The sequence below is a fragment of the Pieris brassicae genome, chromosome 8 (genome assembly GCF_905147105.1).
Source record: "Pieris brassicae chromosome 8, ilPieBrab1.1, whole genome shotgun sequence".
Lineage (NCBI taxonomy): Eukaryota > Metazoa > Arthropoda > Insecta > Lepidoptera > Pieridae > Pieris > Pieris brassicae.
In genome coordinates, this window is record NC_059672.1 from 13,883,685 (window position 1) to 13,904,011 (window position 20,327).

The 20,327-nt window shown below is 34.7% G+C and overlaps 1 protein-coding gene across 2 annotated transcripts; it reads right to left on the bottom strand.

Moving 5' to 3' along the window:
- Nucleotides 1-282: 282 nt before the first annotated feature.
- On the bottom strand, nt 283-20,218 carry LOC123712936. 2 transcript variants are annotated; one of them, XM_045666335.1, is made up of 10 exons: nt 20,006-20,218; nt 19,009-19,268; nt 15,609-15,783; nt 15,455-15,521; nt 6,379-15,298; nt 6,021-6,124; nt 5,556-5,741; nt 2,913-5,059; nt 2,367-2,795; nt 283-2,234 (listed from the first exon to the last, which is right to left on the bottom strand). In XM_045666335.1, the coding sequence occupies exons 3-10, from the start codon at nt 15,773-15,775 to the stop codon at nt 962-964; spliced, it is 13,293 nt and encodes a 4,430-aa protein (XP_045522291.1). In that variant the 5' UTR covers nt 15,776-15,783; nt 19,009-19,268; nt 20,006-20,218; the 3' UTR covers nt 283-961. The 2 variants fall into 2 exon arrangements, with proteins under 2 accessions (XP_045522291.1, XP_045522290.1); XM_045666334.1 differs by lacking the exon at nt 19,009-19,268.
- Between the last annotated feature and the right edge of the window lie 109 nt (nt 20,219-20,327).

Consider the following 20,327-nt stretch of genomic DNA (forward strand, 5'->3'; position numbering starts at 1 on the left):
GACAGAACTTATTCACGTTGAAATATGGAAACAATAGATGTGCCGCTATCCATAAACTTTGTTTTAGTATTGTTGTCTTAAATATTTCTCAGACAAGACTTACTATTTATTCGTTTGGCAACAAATTTCAACAAGTTTATGTTTTCGTTCGTTCGTTTGGAAAAGTATATTCATTATACTATTTTGTATATATTGTGTATTGCTTTGTCACCATCTAAAGTCATCACCCAAGACTCTATAGATATTCATATAATTTGAATAATAAGAAAACACATGGTATAAAAGTTTTATTGATTTATAAATGTTTTTTTTTTCTCTTTAGAAATTACTAACAGAAACAAGAAAAGAGTTACAATGTTACAATCTGGATTTTTTAATAACTTGAATTTACATATACAAATATAAAAATCATGAGTAATTTAAAGTCTTTGTTTTATTCATTACAAAAACACTATATATCTTAAAAATTGTTAAGATGGTACTAATATAGCAGGAACAAAAGTTGTTAAGATACGACATAAATGTTAGATTTAAATTGATTTAATTAATGTAGTGAACATGAGCTAATTCAATTTAAATCCAAGAACAATAAAGATTCTTTAAAAAAGAAAATGTATAATTGAATCTTGTGAATACCATATGTTTTAACATATAGTTTGTGGCCGATAATTCCCTAATCTAAAAATAAACGTTGACAGGATTCATTTGTAGATCAACTTATAAACTAAATTTTCCAGACTTGACTTTCTCTGCACACAATAGATACTTTCAGATACCACACACTCAATCTCAAACAAATTTTACTCATCAACAAAAAAAAAACAGTCATAATTCAGTCTAAAACCTATCTTCTATAGATAATCTTACAAATAATGAGTTAAGAAATATATTTCTATGAATGCTTTAATCACAGATAAGACGTCCTTACGTTTTATTCACAAGAATATTTTAACACAATCACTTATTTTGATATTTCTTTTGGCAGTTTTGTTATCACTACTTTTGGATCGATATTTAACACACCACTTAGCCTTTCAAAGGTAACAGGCATATAGGAGTTGTAGAATGGCATCATCGTAGTCACATTTTCCAACTTGTCTAAACATGGCTTTGTACCGTAAAAAGAATACTCTTCCTGATAATCCATCGGCAATTTTGAGGTTGACTTTCGCGCTACCGCTTTAAGGAACGGCAGCTTTGAAGTGGACTTCCTGGCTACTCTCTTTCTAGGAGATGATAATACTTCACCCATGGTTTCCTCGTCATCCAAAACTATCACCTTCGATGAATGCGGCTCTAAAGTTGCATATTTCATCTGCTCGGCATGAGCAGCTTCCGTATGCGCTTTCAAATCTTTCTTTAACGTAAATTTCTGTGGACAGTAGGAACACTTCGCTTGAACTCGCCGGTTAGTGAGTTTATAAAACACGTAATTGCCATCCTTTGGATGGTTTTTGTTCTTATGTTCTTCGAACTTATGAATGTCTTTATGTAAAGTACTGCAAGTGGAGCATTTGATGATTACTTCGCCTATACGACCAAATTCTGTCTCAGCATTTTCATGTACATGATCGGGTATCTCTGATTGTAACACGGGTGACTGACAAGTGAGGCAAATGATTCCCATTGAAGGCACGTCCAATTTTTTTTTAACCCATTCAGACGGCGATTCTGTTGGAACTTGGGTAGGTATTATATTTATAGGTTTCATCGCGTGATAGACTTTCTGGTGTCTTTTAAGATAACCTATAGTTCCGGTCACCTTGCAGTATTCACACATAAACGGTTTTAGGTCATAATGGATTTGGAGGATGTGTTCATTCAAGGTTTTCTTCTTGGTAGATGAAAAGTCGCAATATTTGCAGCTCGTGTTCGCCTTGCGCTTTCTATGTTTGATTTCAGTGATAACGAGTCGATCAACGTCGCTATCGGGGGACTCTCTTAAATAGGTTGACTGGTTTTCAGGCGTTGGAACTCTTTCCTCGTATCGTACTACTAGTAATGAGTTGTCTGAAGGGTCAGGTGAAATAGACTGACGTTGCTGGTCGACTGGCTGAGGGGCACAATTCATACTAAGCTTTTGAACCTCTAGTACAGCGTCGACCCAGGCCGTCCTAACGGCTGAATCTCGAGGAGCTTCCACCGGACGAGACGACTGCCCCGAGTGGGTCTTACAATGAAACTGTGCCTGATGGTAGGATGTAAACGTTTTAGGACAAGTACTGCAACACCATCTGAAACACATGTGTCAAACTCACATAAGTAAAAATAATAAGAATTCATTATTTAATATAGATTTTTTTTAAAGATTGTTAATTATAAATCACTTAATACAATGGAATAAAAAACATATGTATAGTACATACCGTATCTTATTCAATTCACTTTCCAAATGGTTACGCATTGTACATTCTTCGCTAATAACTTCGTTGCACTTGGGGCAACAAAAAGCCATGCCCTTTGAGACACCCAGAGCACCAAACTTATTTTCCAATTCTTCTTTACTGGGTATGTTTGTCATATTGCTTACAGTTGTATTTTGAGGAATCAAGAGAGATTTCAGTTCACTAGCGCCTTGAGTTTTTTTTATAATTTCAGCTTTTTGAGTAGCCAAATTTTTCCTACAGTTATCAATATGGGCCTCTTGATGTTGGAGAAGACCCGTGACCCAAGTTTCGACCCGGGTGTCAACAGGTAGCTCCACAGGGTCTCGATTGACGCGATGCTCCGATGTCATATGTTCGCTCAGACCACGCCTATGGAATGCCTTGTAGAAACAGATGCTGCAACTCCATCTAAAACAAGTTTTTTTTATTAAATATCGTTTTGGTTTTACTATGAACGTTATCTAGCTCCCAAGCTTAACAAATTGTTTAAAAGAACAAGTTTACGATAACAACACATGTACTTACTTTCTATACTGTAGCTCCTCATACAGGTGAGACTGCATGGCTTCTTTAGTGTCTTCAATTACAATTTTACACAATGGACATTTGTATCTTAAGCCATTCGGCTCGCAGAACTGACCAAATAACTTACAAAGATCTTCTATACTTTCTTCGACTGATTCAACTACTTCTTGCTTTACAATGCTAAGATTGACAACGGGAGGTGTTATATTAGTAACGGGACTTGTGCTTAGAGAAACTGCTTCGCCCTTCTCAGATTTAATCTTGGTTTCGGCAGAACCATAGTTTTGCTTCTGATATTCCCAAAATGGAGCCCCATCGGCTTGATTTGGCATTGACCCTTCACGATAATAGAAATAAAATGTAGCAGCAGGAAATTCTTGGTGTGATTGTGACTGATGTTTGGTGACATTTTCTTCATTTGAAGTTCTAAACGCGCAATAAACGCATTTAAATTGCATTTTAGAATTGTGTGTTTTAGCGCAATGTTCGACTACTTCGGGACGCAATAAACTTTTATATTCACAAAGACCACATTGCCAAGGTTTCAAGTCCATAGTCGGTGCTGTGGAGGCAGACACGGGAGGGGTCATCTGAAGAACATTGGTTACTTCTTCTCTGACGACCATGACGTCACCGCGATTATGTGCTTCATTAACATGTTTTTCGACCACCGTTTGTTTGAAATGATAGAATCGGCATTGGGAACAAGCATAAAGCTTAGCATCGTGCATTTTTAGGTGAGCGATTATACGAGAAGCCGTCAGTGGTGTTTTCGTGTCCAATTTTTGGTAAGGAGGACAATGCACGCAGTGGAAATCATTGCTACCCGAATGTAAAGTCTCCCAATGATATTTCAACATATTTTCATCGACTGAAATATACGAGCAGCCTTTAGCGCCACATGTATGGCGTGTTCGTTCCGGAACATATTTGGGATACGAACTTGCCCTTTCGAGAGGAAGAGGGATGGTCGGGGTTTCATTTTTGTTGAGTTTGTCTTGTCTGTTGGCAAGTGAGCTGGAAGCTAAATTAAGCATTTTGTCGAAATGCATTTCGTTAGTTTCTAAATGCGGGACGGGGTTGACGGGAGCAGTTTGCGGTACAGGCTGTTGATTCGCGTGTAACTGCAAGTGACGTACCATATTCAAACGAACTTTGGTGGTGAACTCGCAAAGTGAACAATATATAAAATTTTCAAAAATAGGGTTTATAGGTAGTTTTTCGATTTCGTGCGGGCCGTACTTAGTTACTTTCACCGGTGGTCCTAGGCTGTTCTCAGCAGATGGTTTTCGTTTGGAATTCTTTTTAGCAGTTAGCTCTCTAAATGTCACTCCTCCCACTTTTTTTGTCGAAAGAACGATATTAGAAGGATTTTCGGTTGATTGTTGTTTTGCTTTATCCGGCGGTGCAATGGAGTCGAGAGAATCATTTCGGTCCATAGATTTAGGTTTATATAGATGATTTTGCGTATAATGAGCGAGAAGTTTAGTTTTCGAGCCTTTATACGAACAGAACGCGCATGGTATGTGGTATGTTTGGTTAGGGAAGCACTTTGATAAATGAGATTTGAAAAGGGCGGAATTCTTTGATATTACGGAGCACGAGGCGCATTTGTACAAAGATTTCAAACGAAACTGTGATTTTACAGGGTCATCCAAAGGGTTAGACATTTCTAAGCCTAGTGGCTCTTGTATGCTTGGGGTATTTGATAAGTTGGATTCTCTGGACACATTAGATGTATTGAGATCGTCATCATCGCTGTCTAGGCATATGACATCAGTTGAGGTTCCTGGTCTTGGTGAAGTTGGAGTTACCACCTCGGTCTTGACGATAGGTGTTGAGTGGTCTATGGTCACTGCAGCAAGTGAGGTGCATGACCTTGATTGCGGCTCTGGCGTAAAGTTGAGCATTGATTCGGCAATGCTGGGTTCATCTGAAGATACTTCATTAGGAGTTTCCTTTTCTGTGATAGCTGTAGACTCAATGAAAGATGTTGTGTGACCTATTAATTTCTCCAAATCAATAGATCTCTCCGCTTCCCTGACTGGGTTTTCTCTCACTCCAGTTGGAGACACGTCCGTTATGTTGGGTAGGTTAGATTTATTCAAGTGCGCTAGTGGCAGTACTCTAAATTCTGAAGTCCCCTCCTAAAACATTAAACAAGCGCGTGAAATATAGTCTTGAAATATATTACTGTTAAGATTTAGTTTAGTTCCTCTCGGCTTCACACGGACAACTGTGATCCGAAAGTTTTAGTGAAAACTGTAATTACCGTACAGTGGTTTTGAGTTTATGGTCAACAGACAGACTGATAAATGCCGCGAATGGCTTGTTTTTATTTAATATAAATTTTAGATATATGATGTTGCCGACATTTGGTGGTCATTATCATACTCTAGAACTTAATCATATATATCGAATCACTACTTATAACTTTTCGAGTTAATAGCCTATAATATTCACGGATTGGCTTTTGGCTTTACCTTATATGCACTTAATGCCGGCAATTTCATATTTGGTTTAACAAATATCTCCTATAATTAACAGGATTAGTATTGTAACATAGCAAGGAACAAACTTTAATAGGCAAAGCTTACTCACACGCACTTCGTTACGTTCGAAGCAAGATTTAATTTTGTTTACCTTATTTGTAATGACTCTCAGATATGCTTTTGGCTGACAGACGGCGTGATGGATTGACGAATGGGTCAATAATTCAATCTCAGTGTCGGCACCAAATACGCACCACGCGCATTGATACAACTTTAGCCCGTGCGTTTTATAATGATGGATTAATGCCGCAACGGAGTCAGATGATTCCTTACATATCTGAAATATTGTAAATTAAATTTGAAGGATAAATACTTCCAGTGAGAAGGCGAGATTGATCTTTGTTATTATATCTTCATGGATCCGTAATATTTAATTCGCCATGTTATTTGTTTGTACAGGTTTATTAACAATTTAAACAGAATTTTCGAGAGCTGAGAACTGCACGAAAAAAGTAGACGCTAGACATATTCACGGGATGGATATAAATATTATATTTTAGCCATAACCAACAATTCATTCGATTACTTTACACAAAACGCATAGAAGAAAACTCACAAAACATTCATGAATAGTAACATCTTTGTGTCTGTCCTTAATGTGTTCACAAAGTTTTCCTGGCGTATAAGTCTTGAATTTACATTTCACCCCATTTTCATCGCCTGAAATTGAGAAACTCTTGAGTTAGAATGCCTAAATCAAATAACAACGTTCATCAAAATTAAAATTCATAGATGCAACTACTCTTCAATGTACTATAAATAATAGTTATATGTTAAAACTATAATTTTAACGACATTGTCAGTTAAGTAAACTATATTGATAATAAACCGGCACGTTAAACATGGCCAAAGACGTCGAATTGGGAGCTTGAGACGTTTTTAATAATAGGTATAAACTATAAACATGTACTTACCACAAGTACAAACATAGGTCGGTACAGCGGCTTCTCTTGATAACATGTTTGTTTCTATTGGTTCAGTTGTAAACGATGACTTTAGAACAGTTTTTACTGGTACATTTTCGTGAACTCTTCCAATATGTGTATTAACAAGTTGGCTAGCGGTCGCTCTGTAGAAACAATAGCCACACACATACTGACAGAACCCGTGATATTTAAACACATGTGTAACCAAATCAATCGCATTGTCCAAACAATCAAAGTCACAATAAGCGCATTTCAAAGCATTGTCACCGCCTATACGAGAATGAGTAGATACATGAAGCAATGCGTCCTCAGCGCTATTTGTGGTGTATGAACAAAAACGACCAGCGCATTTAAAGACTTGAACCAATTTGTCATGACTTATCATTGCATCTAAAACAATTATGTTTTTCTTTGACATTATTTCAGATTGAGCCTCTTCGTACAGATAACGCTTAAGCTTATCTTGAACTGGTTCTTGCGTTGGATAGGATACCCGAGGTTCTGTTGAATTCCCTAAGCTTACAATATTTTCTATGACTAATGATGGCGATGGATCGCTCTTTCTATAATTTGCGGTATTCGGAAGGAGCTCGGATAGTGGTCGAACAGACAAAAATGGTTTTGGTGAATTTTGAACTGGTAATGTTACTGAAAGTTTAATATTTTCTTCCATAGTTTTTTCTGCATAACATTCTGTTGGTTTTTCAGTGGGTATTTCTAACACTGGGAAATTATCTAAGTGATTATCTATCAAATGGTCTAAGCAACTTTTATAACTATGGAGTCCTTGGGGCATTACAATAACTTTGCAAATGCAGCAATAACCATCCCATTTATCATCTATGTGAGCTACCTGTATATGCTTTTTAAAGGATATCATAAGTGCTGTTCTATAATGTGGATGACCGTTAATACAACAAACATAGAGCTTGGAGCCTGAATCGGTATAAGTAACTTTAAGATGTGGTGATTCATTAATATCTTTGCCGCGTTCAGTTCCTTTATCATCTGTAATTTGAACATTCGGTTCATCGAATGGTGTTATTGTACATGTTTCACTTCGTTTTTCCAAATCGTATTCAGATTCCCTAATTTCGTCTATGTCTTTAGGTTCTTCTTTAACCTTTAAAACATTGCTCTTCGAGACATGTAAGATTTCTTCGTTATCAGTATCATTTTCAAATGTTATTTTAGAATGTATTTTGGTAATTTTATTTGAAATCCCTAAATTAGACTCATGACAAATTGCAGATCTTGAGGCATTATCGCTTGCATCGGCAATGTCACCTTTTTCATCGGTCATAGACGAACTAGCACAGGTTCGGGTACTTCTCAGAACTCGTTGCTCTTCTGATTCATTACTAATAGTTATCTTCTTTGATTGTTTTAAAAGTGAATTTAAAGCTTTTACTGACAAGTGTGACATATTGATTGTGTAAACTTCGGTTTGTTCGTCGTTGTGCCTAGTAATTACGTGTGTTTTCAAATTTTCTAACGATAACTGAGTATAATTACAATTGCCACATATGTAACCTATTAACTGCCCCTTCTGTTTCAAGGGAGGTGGGGGTATATCTAAAGCAAGCGGACATTTCTCATTGACTTTGCAAACAGTGCATGGTTCTTTATATTCCCCAGTATGAGCACTTACTATGTGCCAAAAGAAACTTTCTAATGTTTTACATTTTGTGAATTCCTTAAAACAAAACCTACAAACATAACGATAACTTGGTATTTGACAAATAGCTCGAAAGTCTATTGTTTCACATTGTTTAATTGCTTCCAGGGCTATGTCTGGGCTCATACGTGATAAGGGTATTTCGCTATGTGGATGTTCTTTTCTATAATGATATACAATATTTTTAAAAGTTTTACCACACAATTTGCAGTCATATTCGGGGATACTTTTAGAAAAACAGTACAATTTATCGATATAGCAATTAAGAATCGGAATATTAGTTTTCCCACCTTCATCCATTGCATTTTTAGGAAAATCTGCAGCAATAATTTTCGATTTAGTATTTATCAATTTCTTTTTCTTATTCTTAGTTAGAATTATGCCAGATTGCCAAGCACTACGCTTACGTTTAGGTTTTTTCTTCAGTCCAGAGAAAAGTTGTTCGGAAGATTCACATTGTGATGACTCGGCTGAATCACTGTCGTTTTCAGGGGAATGTTCTCTCTTTTCAGCAGTTGATATAGATTCATTTACTGATTCTATTTGAAATAGATATGGATCTTCTTGAGATGCTGTCTCTTTAATAACAGGACTAAGTGAATCTTCGTTAATTTTATTATACTTGTCAGATTTAATTTTTCTAGTATATTTTCTTTTCGGTGTTTTTTCTACTATTATCGAATCTTCACAATTTTTTAACTTTTCCATAGTATCATTTTTTGGCGATTCATCTCGTAATAGGTTTTGTGATTTTTCGCCGACTAATTTAGCTAAGCGGCACATTCTCAAACCTGTGGTACCTCCCAAAATGTCTACGTCGTCTTTCAGAAACATTTCTCTTATGTCCGCCTGTAAATTTAAGAGCTCTCTTGATGGTTTATTTGTCTTTGTTTTTGCTACAGCAACTGATCTTGTTAATCGTTTTTTTGCTGAAATACCACCTTTTCCAAGTTTCTTTCCCCGTCCTTTCTTAGTAACTTTCGTACCTCTCGGACAAACAGACTCAGTTTCACCTTCAAAAACTTCCTTTTCATTAGGATTTGCACCTTCGGTGGTATCATCATTATGCTTCGTCATTTCAGAGGAATCTAATTTATCACATATGTGTCCATGAACAAGATTTAAATCACTAGTATTTTCGGGAGTGTTTATCAAAGCAAATTTGTCGAGATGCGCCGTTGATTTGCTCTCAACTACTTCGTTGTTCGACTGTATTACTTCATTCGTATTCCCTGAACTAACTTTGGTAATATTACAGTCATTATTAATATCATCTTCATCATCCGATACAATTGCACTAAGCTTCTCTAATTTCTTTTTTATTTTTTCATTTTCTGATGATTGTTCTCCTAATATACTTAATAACTCTCTTATTTTTGTTTTATCTTGAAGTATTGACAAAAAATTACCAATAGTGTCACTTTTATCAAGATTTTGTGATGAATCAACAGTTAGGGTAGCACTTTGAACTTCTGAATTTGAACTGGAAATTAGATCATTAGGTTCATTTGACTCATTTGTACTATCCGGCGCAATTGCATTTGTTATTTTGTGCTGATGAATAACATTATTTGTACTATCTGGTCTGCTTGTAGAACTAGTGTGGCTTTCTGTCGACGTATTTTGTTTATGGGAAAGTAATTTTATATCATCTTTTGTTGTTGACACTATTGCGTCGCTACTATTATTGTCCACATCTATATTTTTAGAAACACATTCACTCAGTTTAATTTCACGTTTAGAGGAAATAGAAGCTACATTGGATACAACATCTAATTTAGCAATAGTTACATTATTCTTTTCTGATGCAATTTCTTGTGCAAGAATGTTGGTAGACTCACCGTTATTTTGGTCTTGAGTCATTTCTTTGGACGTAGAATGCATGTTGTTTTCTACACCTATCTTTTCACCATCCATATAACGGTTTTCTTTAATACTGTCGAACATATGATCCAACAAGAAATCTTGTTTGAAGGACCCGCGAACTTCATTACTCTTTACAGTATCTATATCGTGATCTAAATCTGCAATTAAGGCATTTATGTTATCTAGTACAGGGTCAGATGCAATAGTATCTGAAAAGATTTCAAGGTCTCCAAAACTAGAGTTAACACCTTCGTTACCAGTATTGTTTATAACGAGTTGTTTAGAAATTATTTTCTTTTCTGTACTAACAACTTCTTCACCAATATTTTTCTTGATTTCATTTACAGGATTAAGATTCTGTAAATTGTAGGTTGAATCTGAAATACTGCTTGGTATATTTAATTCGGCAGCTGGTAAACTAATGTCTTGGTTTACATTATTATTTTCACAATGTTCAATATTTCTAGTATTTACCTTATCCTTATTGACATTTAATTCTTCAGTCGAAAGAAAACTCTTTTTATCCATTGCATTATATCGATCCAAAATATGGAAGTTTAGTTCTTTATTAAGTGTACATTTTTGGGTTGTTGCATTATCTCCCAAATTAACATCTTTGTGAGGTAAATCAGAACTTTCCAATGGGTTATTCTCTAAGCTTTTACTGACTCTTATGGCAACGCTTTGCAATTTTTCTTCATTTTCGGATTCTGTCTCATCATAAATCATTTGTTTTGTTTTACACTTTTTAGACCTTTTTACAATAACCTCCTCATTCAAACTGTCAGTACTAGATGTGCTTATTATAGAAGATCGGGTTATGCGTCTATTTGAGCCCAATTCGTTTTGATTACTTTCTACATTATTAGTATCAGTTATATCTAAGTTTGCTTTGACTGTTTTGTCATTACTTACAACGCTATTATTATCTCCTGTATCGATATTTGAATTCAGTTTATCTGAATCGATACGTTCAATCCTAATGTCTGACCTGTTCGTGCTATTCCTATCCTTCATTTCCACTGAATTTTTTTCTTTTATATTATCAGTTACATTGTCACTTTCGATTTCCACAGGACGTTTAATTTTTGGTATTTTGTAATTTTTAACACCACAACCTGGACCCAAAATAGTACCTTTCGATATATTAGCATCGGAATATATTATCCCAGGTTTTTTATGATAGCGAAATTGTGATTTGTTCTTATACTTTTCCTTATGTTGCATCTTTGAATCACGACGCGATTTAGGATTTTGATAATTATTTCTAGGAGAATGATGGTTAATCGATTGTGTCTTTTGACATGGGTGATTACAGTCCAATTTCCTAGTATCAGTACTAATATCATTTTTGTTTTGAGAACTTTTCTTTTTCACGTAGCTTGTGTCCCCAAATCTTTTTTCGATATTGAGATCATTTTTTATTTTGAATAAACGTAAATCGTCCTTTATATTTTTAAAGCTTTCAGACCGAGGAATGTGCAATTCTTTACCGACACTAGATGCCCGATGTAAATCTTTGCGTTTACTAAAAATATCAGATTTATTTGTGGTTAGTTTATTATCATCAGTAGTTCGATCAATGCTACGTCCAGAAATTAATACCCTACCAACACTAGAAGCTCGTTGTAGGCGTTTATCAAAATGATTAAGTCTACCAACACTAGTAGCTCGCTGGCGATTATCAAAATTATCAATTCTACCAACACTTCGAGCTCGACGTCGTCGATTATCAAAACTACTTAACGATTTTCTGGTTTGTTCTATGTTTTGAACATCTCTATTTTCACTTCTATCTTTATTTAAAAACCAACCGTCCATATCACTGTCATTTTCATAAGTATTGCATGATGCTCTGTGATTTGAAAATTTCTTTTCTATAGAATGCTCTCGTAAGTTATAACGATCATTATAAAATTGATATTCTTTTTTATCACGATAACTTAACGTTTCCTTACTGTTAAAGTACCGTTTGTCAAATTTATCTTTACCTGACACAAAGTCTTTAAAATATTCCTCATTTTTCCGATCATGAGCCCTGTTCATATCATTTCTTCCAAAATGCTGTTTATATTTCCTGAAATCATCCGGCCCTCGCCGATCAGAACTAAAATCAGGATTATATTTTTGATCTTTATAAAATCCATATTCCCTATTGTCTTCTCGTTTCTTATAGTTGTCAAAATCAGAACTTCTGTTAAGTCTTGGGTCGTTTCTTCCATGGACTGGCTTTGTGAGTTGATGATGTCTCATATAATCAGTTCTACCAAATGAATGAGACGGTGTTGTACGACCTTCTGAATAATTTGGATAACCCGGTGTACCCGCACCATCTTGTCCGAATAAATTAGCGCGTGTTCCTGACCCGTCATGGCCTCCATATGAATGAGCAGATGTTCCTGGATCATCTGATCTCCCAAACGAATAAGATGGTGTATCTAACTGATTTGCCTGTTGGCCAAAGGGATGAGTAGGCGTTGTTGGCGCATCTGCTCGACCATATGGATGAATCGGTGTTGATGAACCATCAAACTGCGAAAATGAATGACCCGGTGTTACTAACCGTTCCGATCTGTTATATGAATAAGGAATTCTTACTGCCTCATCAGTCCTGCCATAAGAATGAATGGGAGTTCTAGACCCATCCATGCAGGCAAACGAGTTGACAGGTGTCATTGCTCTTTCGTTTCTTCCGAATGGTGACAAGGGTGTTATTGAGCACTCCCTCCTTCCAAATGAGGGCAATGGAGTAGTTGGGCATTCCATTCTTCCAAACGGTAACGGGGTAGCCTTACCTTCGTGTCTGGCAAATGATTGGACAGGGATATGAGAACGTTGGTATCTTCCAAACGAATCTCTCGAATCGAAGTCATTGTCTTTTAACATAGTATTCATTTCCCACATATATGATTCACTGTTACGTTGTTCATTTCTATCCCCTTTACTTCCTCCCGAGAATATAGAGGCATAAACATGCTTACTACCTGAAATATCTTCTGAATCTACACGAGATGGCGTCATCTCATAAGTCCTAGCATTAGGAGTCATAGGCATAATTTTAGATGAAATATCTGATGCAATTGGTGTAGGTTGTGTTACGCTTGTAGCAGTTAGTCGACTAGGCGTCATGTGTGAACCCGACGTATTTCTACTAGGTGTCATACTAGGTTGTTGACTGTCTGAAGATATGCCGGGTAACACAACTTTTGCTTCAGGTTTATAAGTTTCGTCAGATTGTGGGATTTCCCAACGAGAATTTGTTCTACGAGGGTTAGATAGTTTTAATTGTTTTTCAGTGCCAATATTCAAATCTACAGAAACTTCTTTGGATTTATAAGAAAAATCATCAACATTTCTCATATCGACATCAAGAAAGGAATTGACTACGATAGGTTTAACTGGGTCAGAGGGTATAATAACTGGTGGTTTTATTCCCAAATCGGCAAAGTCTTCGTGATCGGGCGACTTCGGAGCCAAATCAGAAAAAACATTTAGCGACTCCATTAAACCATCGTCATCTTCAGAACTATCGTTTAAAGGTAATTTTATTGGCAATTTAAATCGTTCACATTCTTTCTCTGTCAGTTTTAAGCTTTGCTTTTTGTTATGATCTTCTTTCGAACTCTTTTGACTCACATCGCGGAAAAATAATGGTTTCGTAGGTTCATTACATTTTTGTTTATAGTTTTCAATCGATATTCTCTTTTTAACAATTTCTTGGGCTCTAGCTACTTTTGTTATTTTAGGCTGATGAAGAGCCGGAGTCTTGGTGTCATCGGTTAATGTTATTACAGACGTGATAGCCGTTTCGCCTAATATTTCCTTTTTCAAAGCCTGTAAGATATCTATCTCTGAGACAATATCTTTTTTATTAGTTGCTTCTAGGTCTAAAAGCGGAATTTCCACAGAACTTTTCGTATTAACATTATTTACAGTTTCTATTTCGTTGCTTAAATTGTTTATTTTCCCATCCACAACTTCCTGACAAGTACTAGATTTCAAAACTGATCTCAGTTCGATGGGTTCATTGACTTTATTGGACTTGTAAAAGTTAGGAATAAAAGATTTTGCTTTACTTTCTTGATCGTCTTTTATATCAGGCAATGTTTCAGTTTTATTTTCAGTATTTAGTAGCACTCCTTTTTCTGTAGCTTTATCGTCTTTAATAGGTTTCTTATATGTAGAGTGCGTTCCTTTTGAGGAAAATGCGTCAACTTCGTTGTCCTTTTCAGGTATGTCTCTGTCCTCAACTTTTTCGTCTTTATCAATTGGCTTGCCGTCTAGTAGAATTGCTGCTTTACATTCTTGCCTGTTGTTTTGTAGTTGTTTACCTTCTTCTTTTATTAAAACAGAATTAAGAGTTTTACTGATACTATCCAGAACCCTATGTTGTTCATTTTCATCGATTTCTAATGAGTTAATTACTTTCAAATTTTCATTAGACTGAGAAAAAGATTGAAATTCCGAGCTATCAACAATTGTATCTTTTTCATTTTCAGTGATTTTTTGTTTTGATGAATCCTGTTCATTGTTGTCCGAATTAATTACAAGACATATTTGTATTTTTCTAGATTTATCTTGTTCTGCATTTATAAAAGTTGACGTGGACGTATCTTTATTCGTAATAACTAAACTTCCATAAATATTTTCTATAGCTTCACTTTCACTATCAGATAATTCACCTTCTTCAATTTCAGTCGCCATTGCGTATTTATTTTGAGTGTTTGTTTTGCAAGATTTCAGCAATAGTTCAGAAATGTCATCCTTGACTCCAGTATGTTTCAGTTCTCCTAAAATCTGTGAACGCAATTCACGTAGCGTAGCAATATCAACGTCACCGTCACTACAATTGATAATTCTTGTTATAATGTCGTCCGTATCCAATGAATTCAACTTCTCTTCGGGAACATTCAGGGTTATATTAAGATCCCTTAGCTTAGTTTGCTTAGACTTTTTTGACTTCTTCTTTTCTTTCTTATATGAAGGAGAATATCTATGTGAGGTCTTTCGTGGTGACCTACGGCTAAAAAGAGGCAGATCTGTTTTTGAACTTTCAGGCCAATGTCTGGAACTTTTTTCGGGAGAGTGTAGAACTCGCGTATAATTTCGTTTTAATGACTGTGGTAAACAAGCTTTATCATCACTTATTAAACCCCTGATGGGCGATATTGTTTTTTGGTTAGGTCTTCTCTGAAACAATGCTGGCTCTGTATTTCTCTTAAAGTCCACTTCTGTGCTGTCACCATCTGTATCTTCTTCTGGACTCAGTCTTGAAATAACTGACTTTAACTTGTTTCGAACTAAATTTAAATCGGATGCTTCAGTTTTTGTTTCAAATTCTCTTTTTGCCGATACAGCATCTCTCTGTAATAAAACAATATTATAAATAAAACTATAATATGATCCTAATATTGTACGTTCCATTGCCAAAATCCACAAAGTTATTAATATTTTACAAAGGTAATTTAACTTGATTTGATGAAATCAAAACATGGATTTTTAATACTTTTTTAGACATACCTGTTCGACTTTTGCATGGAGGGTTATCAAGACTTGTTCGCATTTTAACAAGTTTTCCATTTTCATTCTGTGAAGAAAAATCTAATTATAGTGTCAAACAGTACATTAAAGTCGATATCAAATTCAAACAGTTAAAGTTAAAGAAATAGTAAACCTTTTTTTCTTATTTTGTAATAAATCTCTCAGAGATCTGATTTTATCTAGCTGCGCCTGTCGCGGGTTTCTCGGTGTGTTGCCAATGTCCAGCCTTGTAATCATTCTCTCCAAGAAAGGAATATAAGCTTTCATTTCTTCGAATTTTCGATCGTAATCTGACTCCATTTTCGTACCTAAACAAAACTTTGAATGTATAACATTTGAAGTCGGAGCGCTTGAAATAATTAGCCTTTTATTGTCAAATGTTTATTCACACATTACACACTTAAAATATATATCACTAATTCGACATTGGTTGCACTCTTGTAACTAAATGCTCTAGCAAAATAACCACTTTACACTAAGCCTTGTGGGAAAACTACCGGTAGGATTAGGACTTTCGAATCGATGCAAAGATCGAGACTTAAATAAACAATATATATCCTTTTAAAAACTTTACTGTAAACATCCTTTCACTATAATTAATATTTTAACCTCTTAAATTTTTAAGAATATTATAATATTAACAAAATCAACAGGCTTTATTTTTATTATATTAACCACAATGTTTGCTATTATATAAAACAAAACTGCTATATTTTTTATAGCTCACATCCAACAATACATCATTAAATACTTACTACTAAGGAAAAAATAAAATATAAGTCTTAAAGTAAAAGCAAAAAGTTAGTTTACTGACTTCCACTGTTTGTGGAAGATATGTATTGGATGAATTGGTTTACATCTCTTAAATATAGGAGAAATTTACATTGTTGAGCAACATGATTAGGTAAACTCACAAACTCATTCTTTATATACATTAATGCTGTTGTGGAAAAAACATGTAAATTATATTAATCGCCGTCATATTTCTATATCATACACAATATCAATATCATAAACAACCTGTACATCCGTACAGGATTCTGATTTTTCAATTTTTCTATAACACAAAAATTACAACAATATAAAATAATATCTCATGCTCAGCTCATGAGTGCGTAAACGATGTGAGGCAGTAGTGTTAGCTCAAGAGTTAACGGCGATTGTCTCGACGTGATGTGGCGACGATAGCGCGAATGCTATCTACGAGTAAGTATCGCTGTACCTGCGCAGATCAGCGCAGCGATGTAAGATTAATAGCGCAACCACTATGTAAAAACGAACTCGCGGTGTTGAGCTGTCGCTGCTACTGCTACCATGGTAATAAAGGCTAGCTTGTGGTACCGGTGTGTTTAGCAAACACCATTTAGAGACCACGTTTATCTCCGCTGTACCTCGTCTCGAAGACGTCTCGCATAGAAAAGCTTCTAATCCATTCCGTTGACAGCCAATATTGTTTTTATCACCATCAAGTGTTTTAATCACATCTCAGATATCCCACTTCTGACACTAAATTTTAATGAATTTTACTGTAATTTTTTTTTAATATTTTCATATAATATTCACTGAAATGTTTTCGAAATTCGAACAGTACAGTATCTAAGAGAAACAGGGAGAATCCTAAGTACCTTCAAAATTGAAGATCACATTTAAGATTTTTAAAAATGGTGCAGATTGCTTACTCGGTAATTTAATTAATTATGATGTATATCTTACATTTGAAATTTACCTATGACAATGGTAAATTAGAAAGTTCGTTTTTCGTAGCAGTAGACACCGTAAAATACAAATCAATCATAAAGACACGATTTGAAGTCGACCCATATAACATTACTGTTTTAATTAAAAACCAATAAAATATAGCAAGAGTTATCTTGATAGTAAATAGATATCTTGGATAGTTTACATTACTCAATCGAGCGGGTAGTACAGTAAGTGAAATATAAAAATCCAGTAAATATGTGTATCTTGTTTGAAAAGTGACGTTCATTAATTTTCTACAGTTAAGACTAAAGCAAAATAATTTATATAAATATATATTAAATTACATTATACTTAGCCATAGGACACTGAATTGTTTTCTAACAAATTCGACTTCGAGGGTCCCTATGAAGAGAGCGTAGCAATTCTTAAGAAGCGGACAACGCACTGGCGAGTTCTCTGCCATTGAGTATCCATGGGCGGCAGTACAAATTAAGATCAGGTATCTATTTGTTATAAATCTCATATTTACGATTTATAACAGAGCACCAAAATCCGAATCAAGTTACATGAAACTAATAATATAATAATTAGGAAACGATATTTAAATTGAACGCGATACATTTTCGCTGAAACATATTTTTATTTAGTAGTGGCGATTATAATAGAAAGTTAGTAAATTTCTAGGAAGAAATGAAAATAACACATAATAAGTATATTTTTTAGCACAATGCACAGGTGAAATATAGGAAATTAGAATTTATTACCTTTAAATAAGTTACACTAATATAGCTCATCAAGTTATAATAGTAACTCTGCCTTTATCTCTTTGTTTATTTTAATTAATAAATAAATGTGTAGTTCTGATTTTAGGTCCACTCAACGTAATGTACGTTAAGGTTCCGAAACATACATTGAAGCTTGTCCGGAGTTTGATAAAAATAAAATTAAGAAAAGGTATGTCAGTTATCACAATACATAGGTAAATTCCTACTTATTGCCCTAATTATTATATTATTATTTATTACCAGGGCGGGGACATCAGCTTGTACGTCATAAAAATACCCTTTGCACCGAGCACTACACGTATAACGTATTGACCTGGTAGTAACCTAATACTTTTTCATTCAACAAAGCGGACCGTAGAAAAACGTCAAAAAGCGTTCGTCAACAAGAGATATATATGTATTTATTATTATTTTAAAAGATTTTATTAGTAATAGATAAATATTCAAACAGCCTATAGATAGATCCCAATCTGATCCTGCACTATCGATGAATTACTATTCTTTACCATTAAAAAAGCATATTTAACATAATGTAAAATATATAAAATATCTCAGTATTTTGAAAACTCATACACGTCCGCCATCTTGTCTACTAATAAGTTCCGAAGTTGTTGGATTTATAATAATTCGCTGTCATTTATTTTTTTATATACTGTTTATAAAGTTAGGTTAGAGAGCATATCGGAAGGGTATAATTACTATATAATATTCATAATTGAAGTAGGCAAACTAACCACAAAGATATAACCAGATATAACCATATATATAACCAGGAGTGCTCGTCAAAACTCTCGAAATTACCTTCTTGTAAATAAAAAATACCACATCCGGCAAACTGCCAAATTAGTACTTCTTGAACATTCTTGGCATGCAAGATTCGAATTTAATAGGAATAAAGATGTTCACTGCACTTTAAATAATAATAGAGAATAATGATGTAATGTTGCCTTACACACAACACAATTACAAATTATTCAAGTTGACACAACCGTTTTAACATGAACATATTTTAAGATTACATTAAATAGAAATATGAAGCGTGGATACCTGTCAATATACACAACAATTTCAACACTACGAACAGCTGCTATTCATTAATTCTAAATTAAAGCGCCCGCGCTGAAGAATTCGTGCTTGTTTCCTTTTCACAACCACACAGCATCGTAACTCAAATGAAATGAACATTGAACATCAAAATGGCGGCCAGCACGCAGCGAACACAGCCCTCACGCGGCACAAAACAAATTATGCGACCTCCTAGCTTGGTCACGTGACTTGTTTTAACCAATGATATTCCTACGTAGAAACTATTTTAGTGTAAATGAGACGATAGAATTTAGCTATAATATTGACAATTGATAATTTAGAAATGCTTCTTCTATCATAAAATCTGCATGAATACGTGATAATGATAGTTCTATGCAACGTCATACAAGATAACTAATTTAAATTATAATCCTCCAATAATTTCCACATGAAGCAGAAGAAATTTAAACTGATATTTTAGTCGACATCTAGCATTTCTAGTTTGTAAGGAAGTTAGGTAGGTAACTTGAGTTACGTTCAATCAAGGATTATAAAATTAAATTCTATTTTCCAGAAAAATAATATATTTACACAATCCAGTTAATATATTTTTAATGACTACCAATTTTTAACGCCTAGCAGTTAAATTCATAGGTATTCAAATTACCTTTAGATGTAATGTAGAAACTATGATCTAGAATCTAGATTATAGGCAGTTATGTAACATACATACCTACCTCATTAGCTAAATAATTTTATGTTATGCAACAGGTTAATAATCCGTAACAGTTTAAAAATGTAAATTAAATAGTAGAAAGGTTTATTATTTTGTTAACATTGGAATACAAAAATGTTAACAAACAACCTACCTAGTTTAAAAAGAAACCTATATTAACTTAAATTATATTATATTTTCTGCAGCGTCACAATACAATTGTTTCAATGCGACGCCATTAATGTACAACGAAATAACCTAATATCGCCACGGCCCAGTTTCATTTAGTAAATTGCTACTAACCTGCTTAATTATACCGATAGTTACTAAATTTTAATTTATGTTTTTAAATTCACGTTGAACCATCACTAGAACATTTATACATTTTTCTTAGTTTTTGTAATAATTTTATGTCTCATAGGCTTTAGGCACTCCTTAGTTCGCGGTTTGAGTCTCAAAACTGTTCGATTTGCACAGCCACGGAGAATGCAGACGAGACGAGGGACGCAGGCACCACGCCCCACCGCGCGGCGGTCGTCACTCGGCAGCTGAATCATTCGGCAATCGGCATACTGTTGCACAGGTCGCTTGTGTCTTACGTATTTTTAATACGATTTGTGATTAT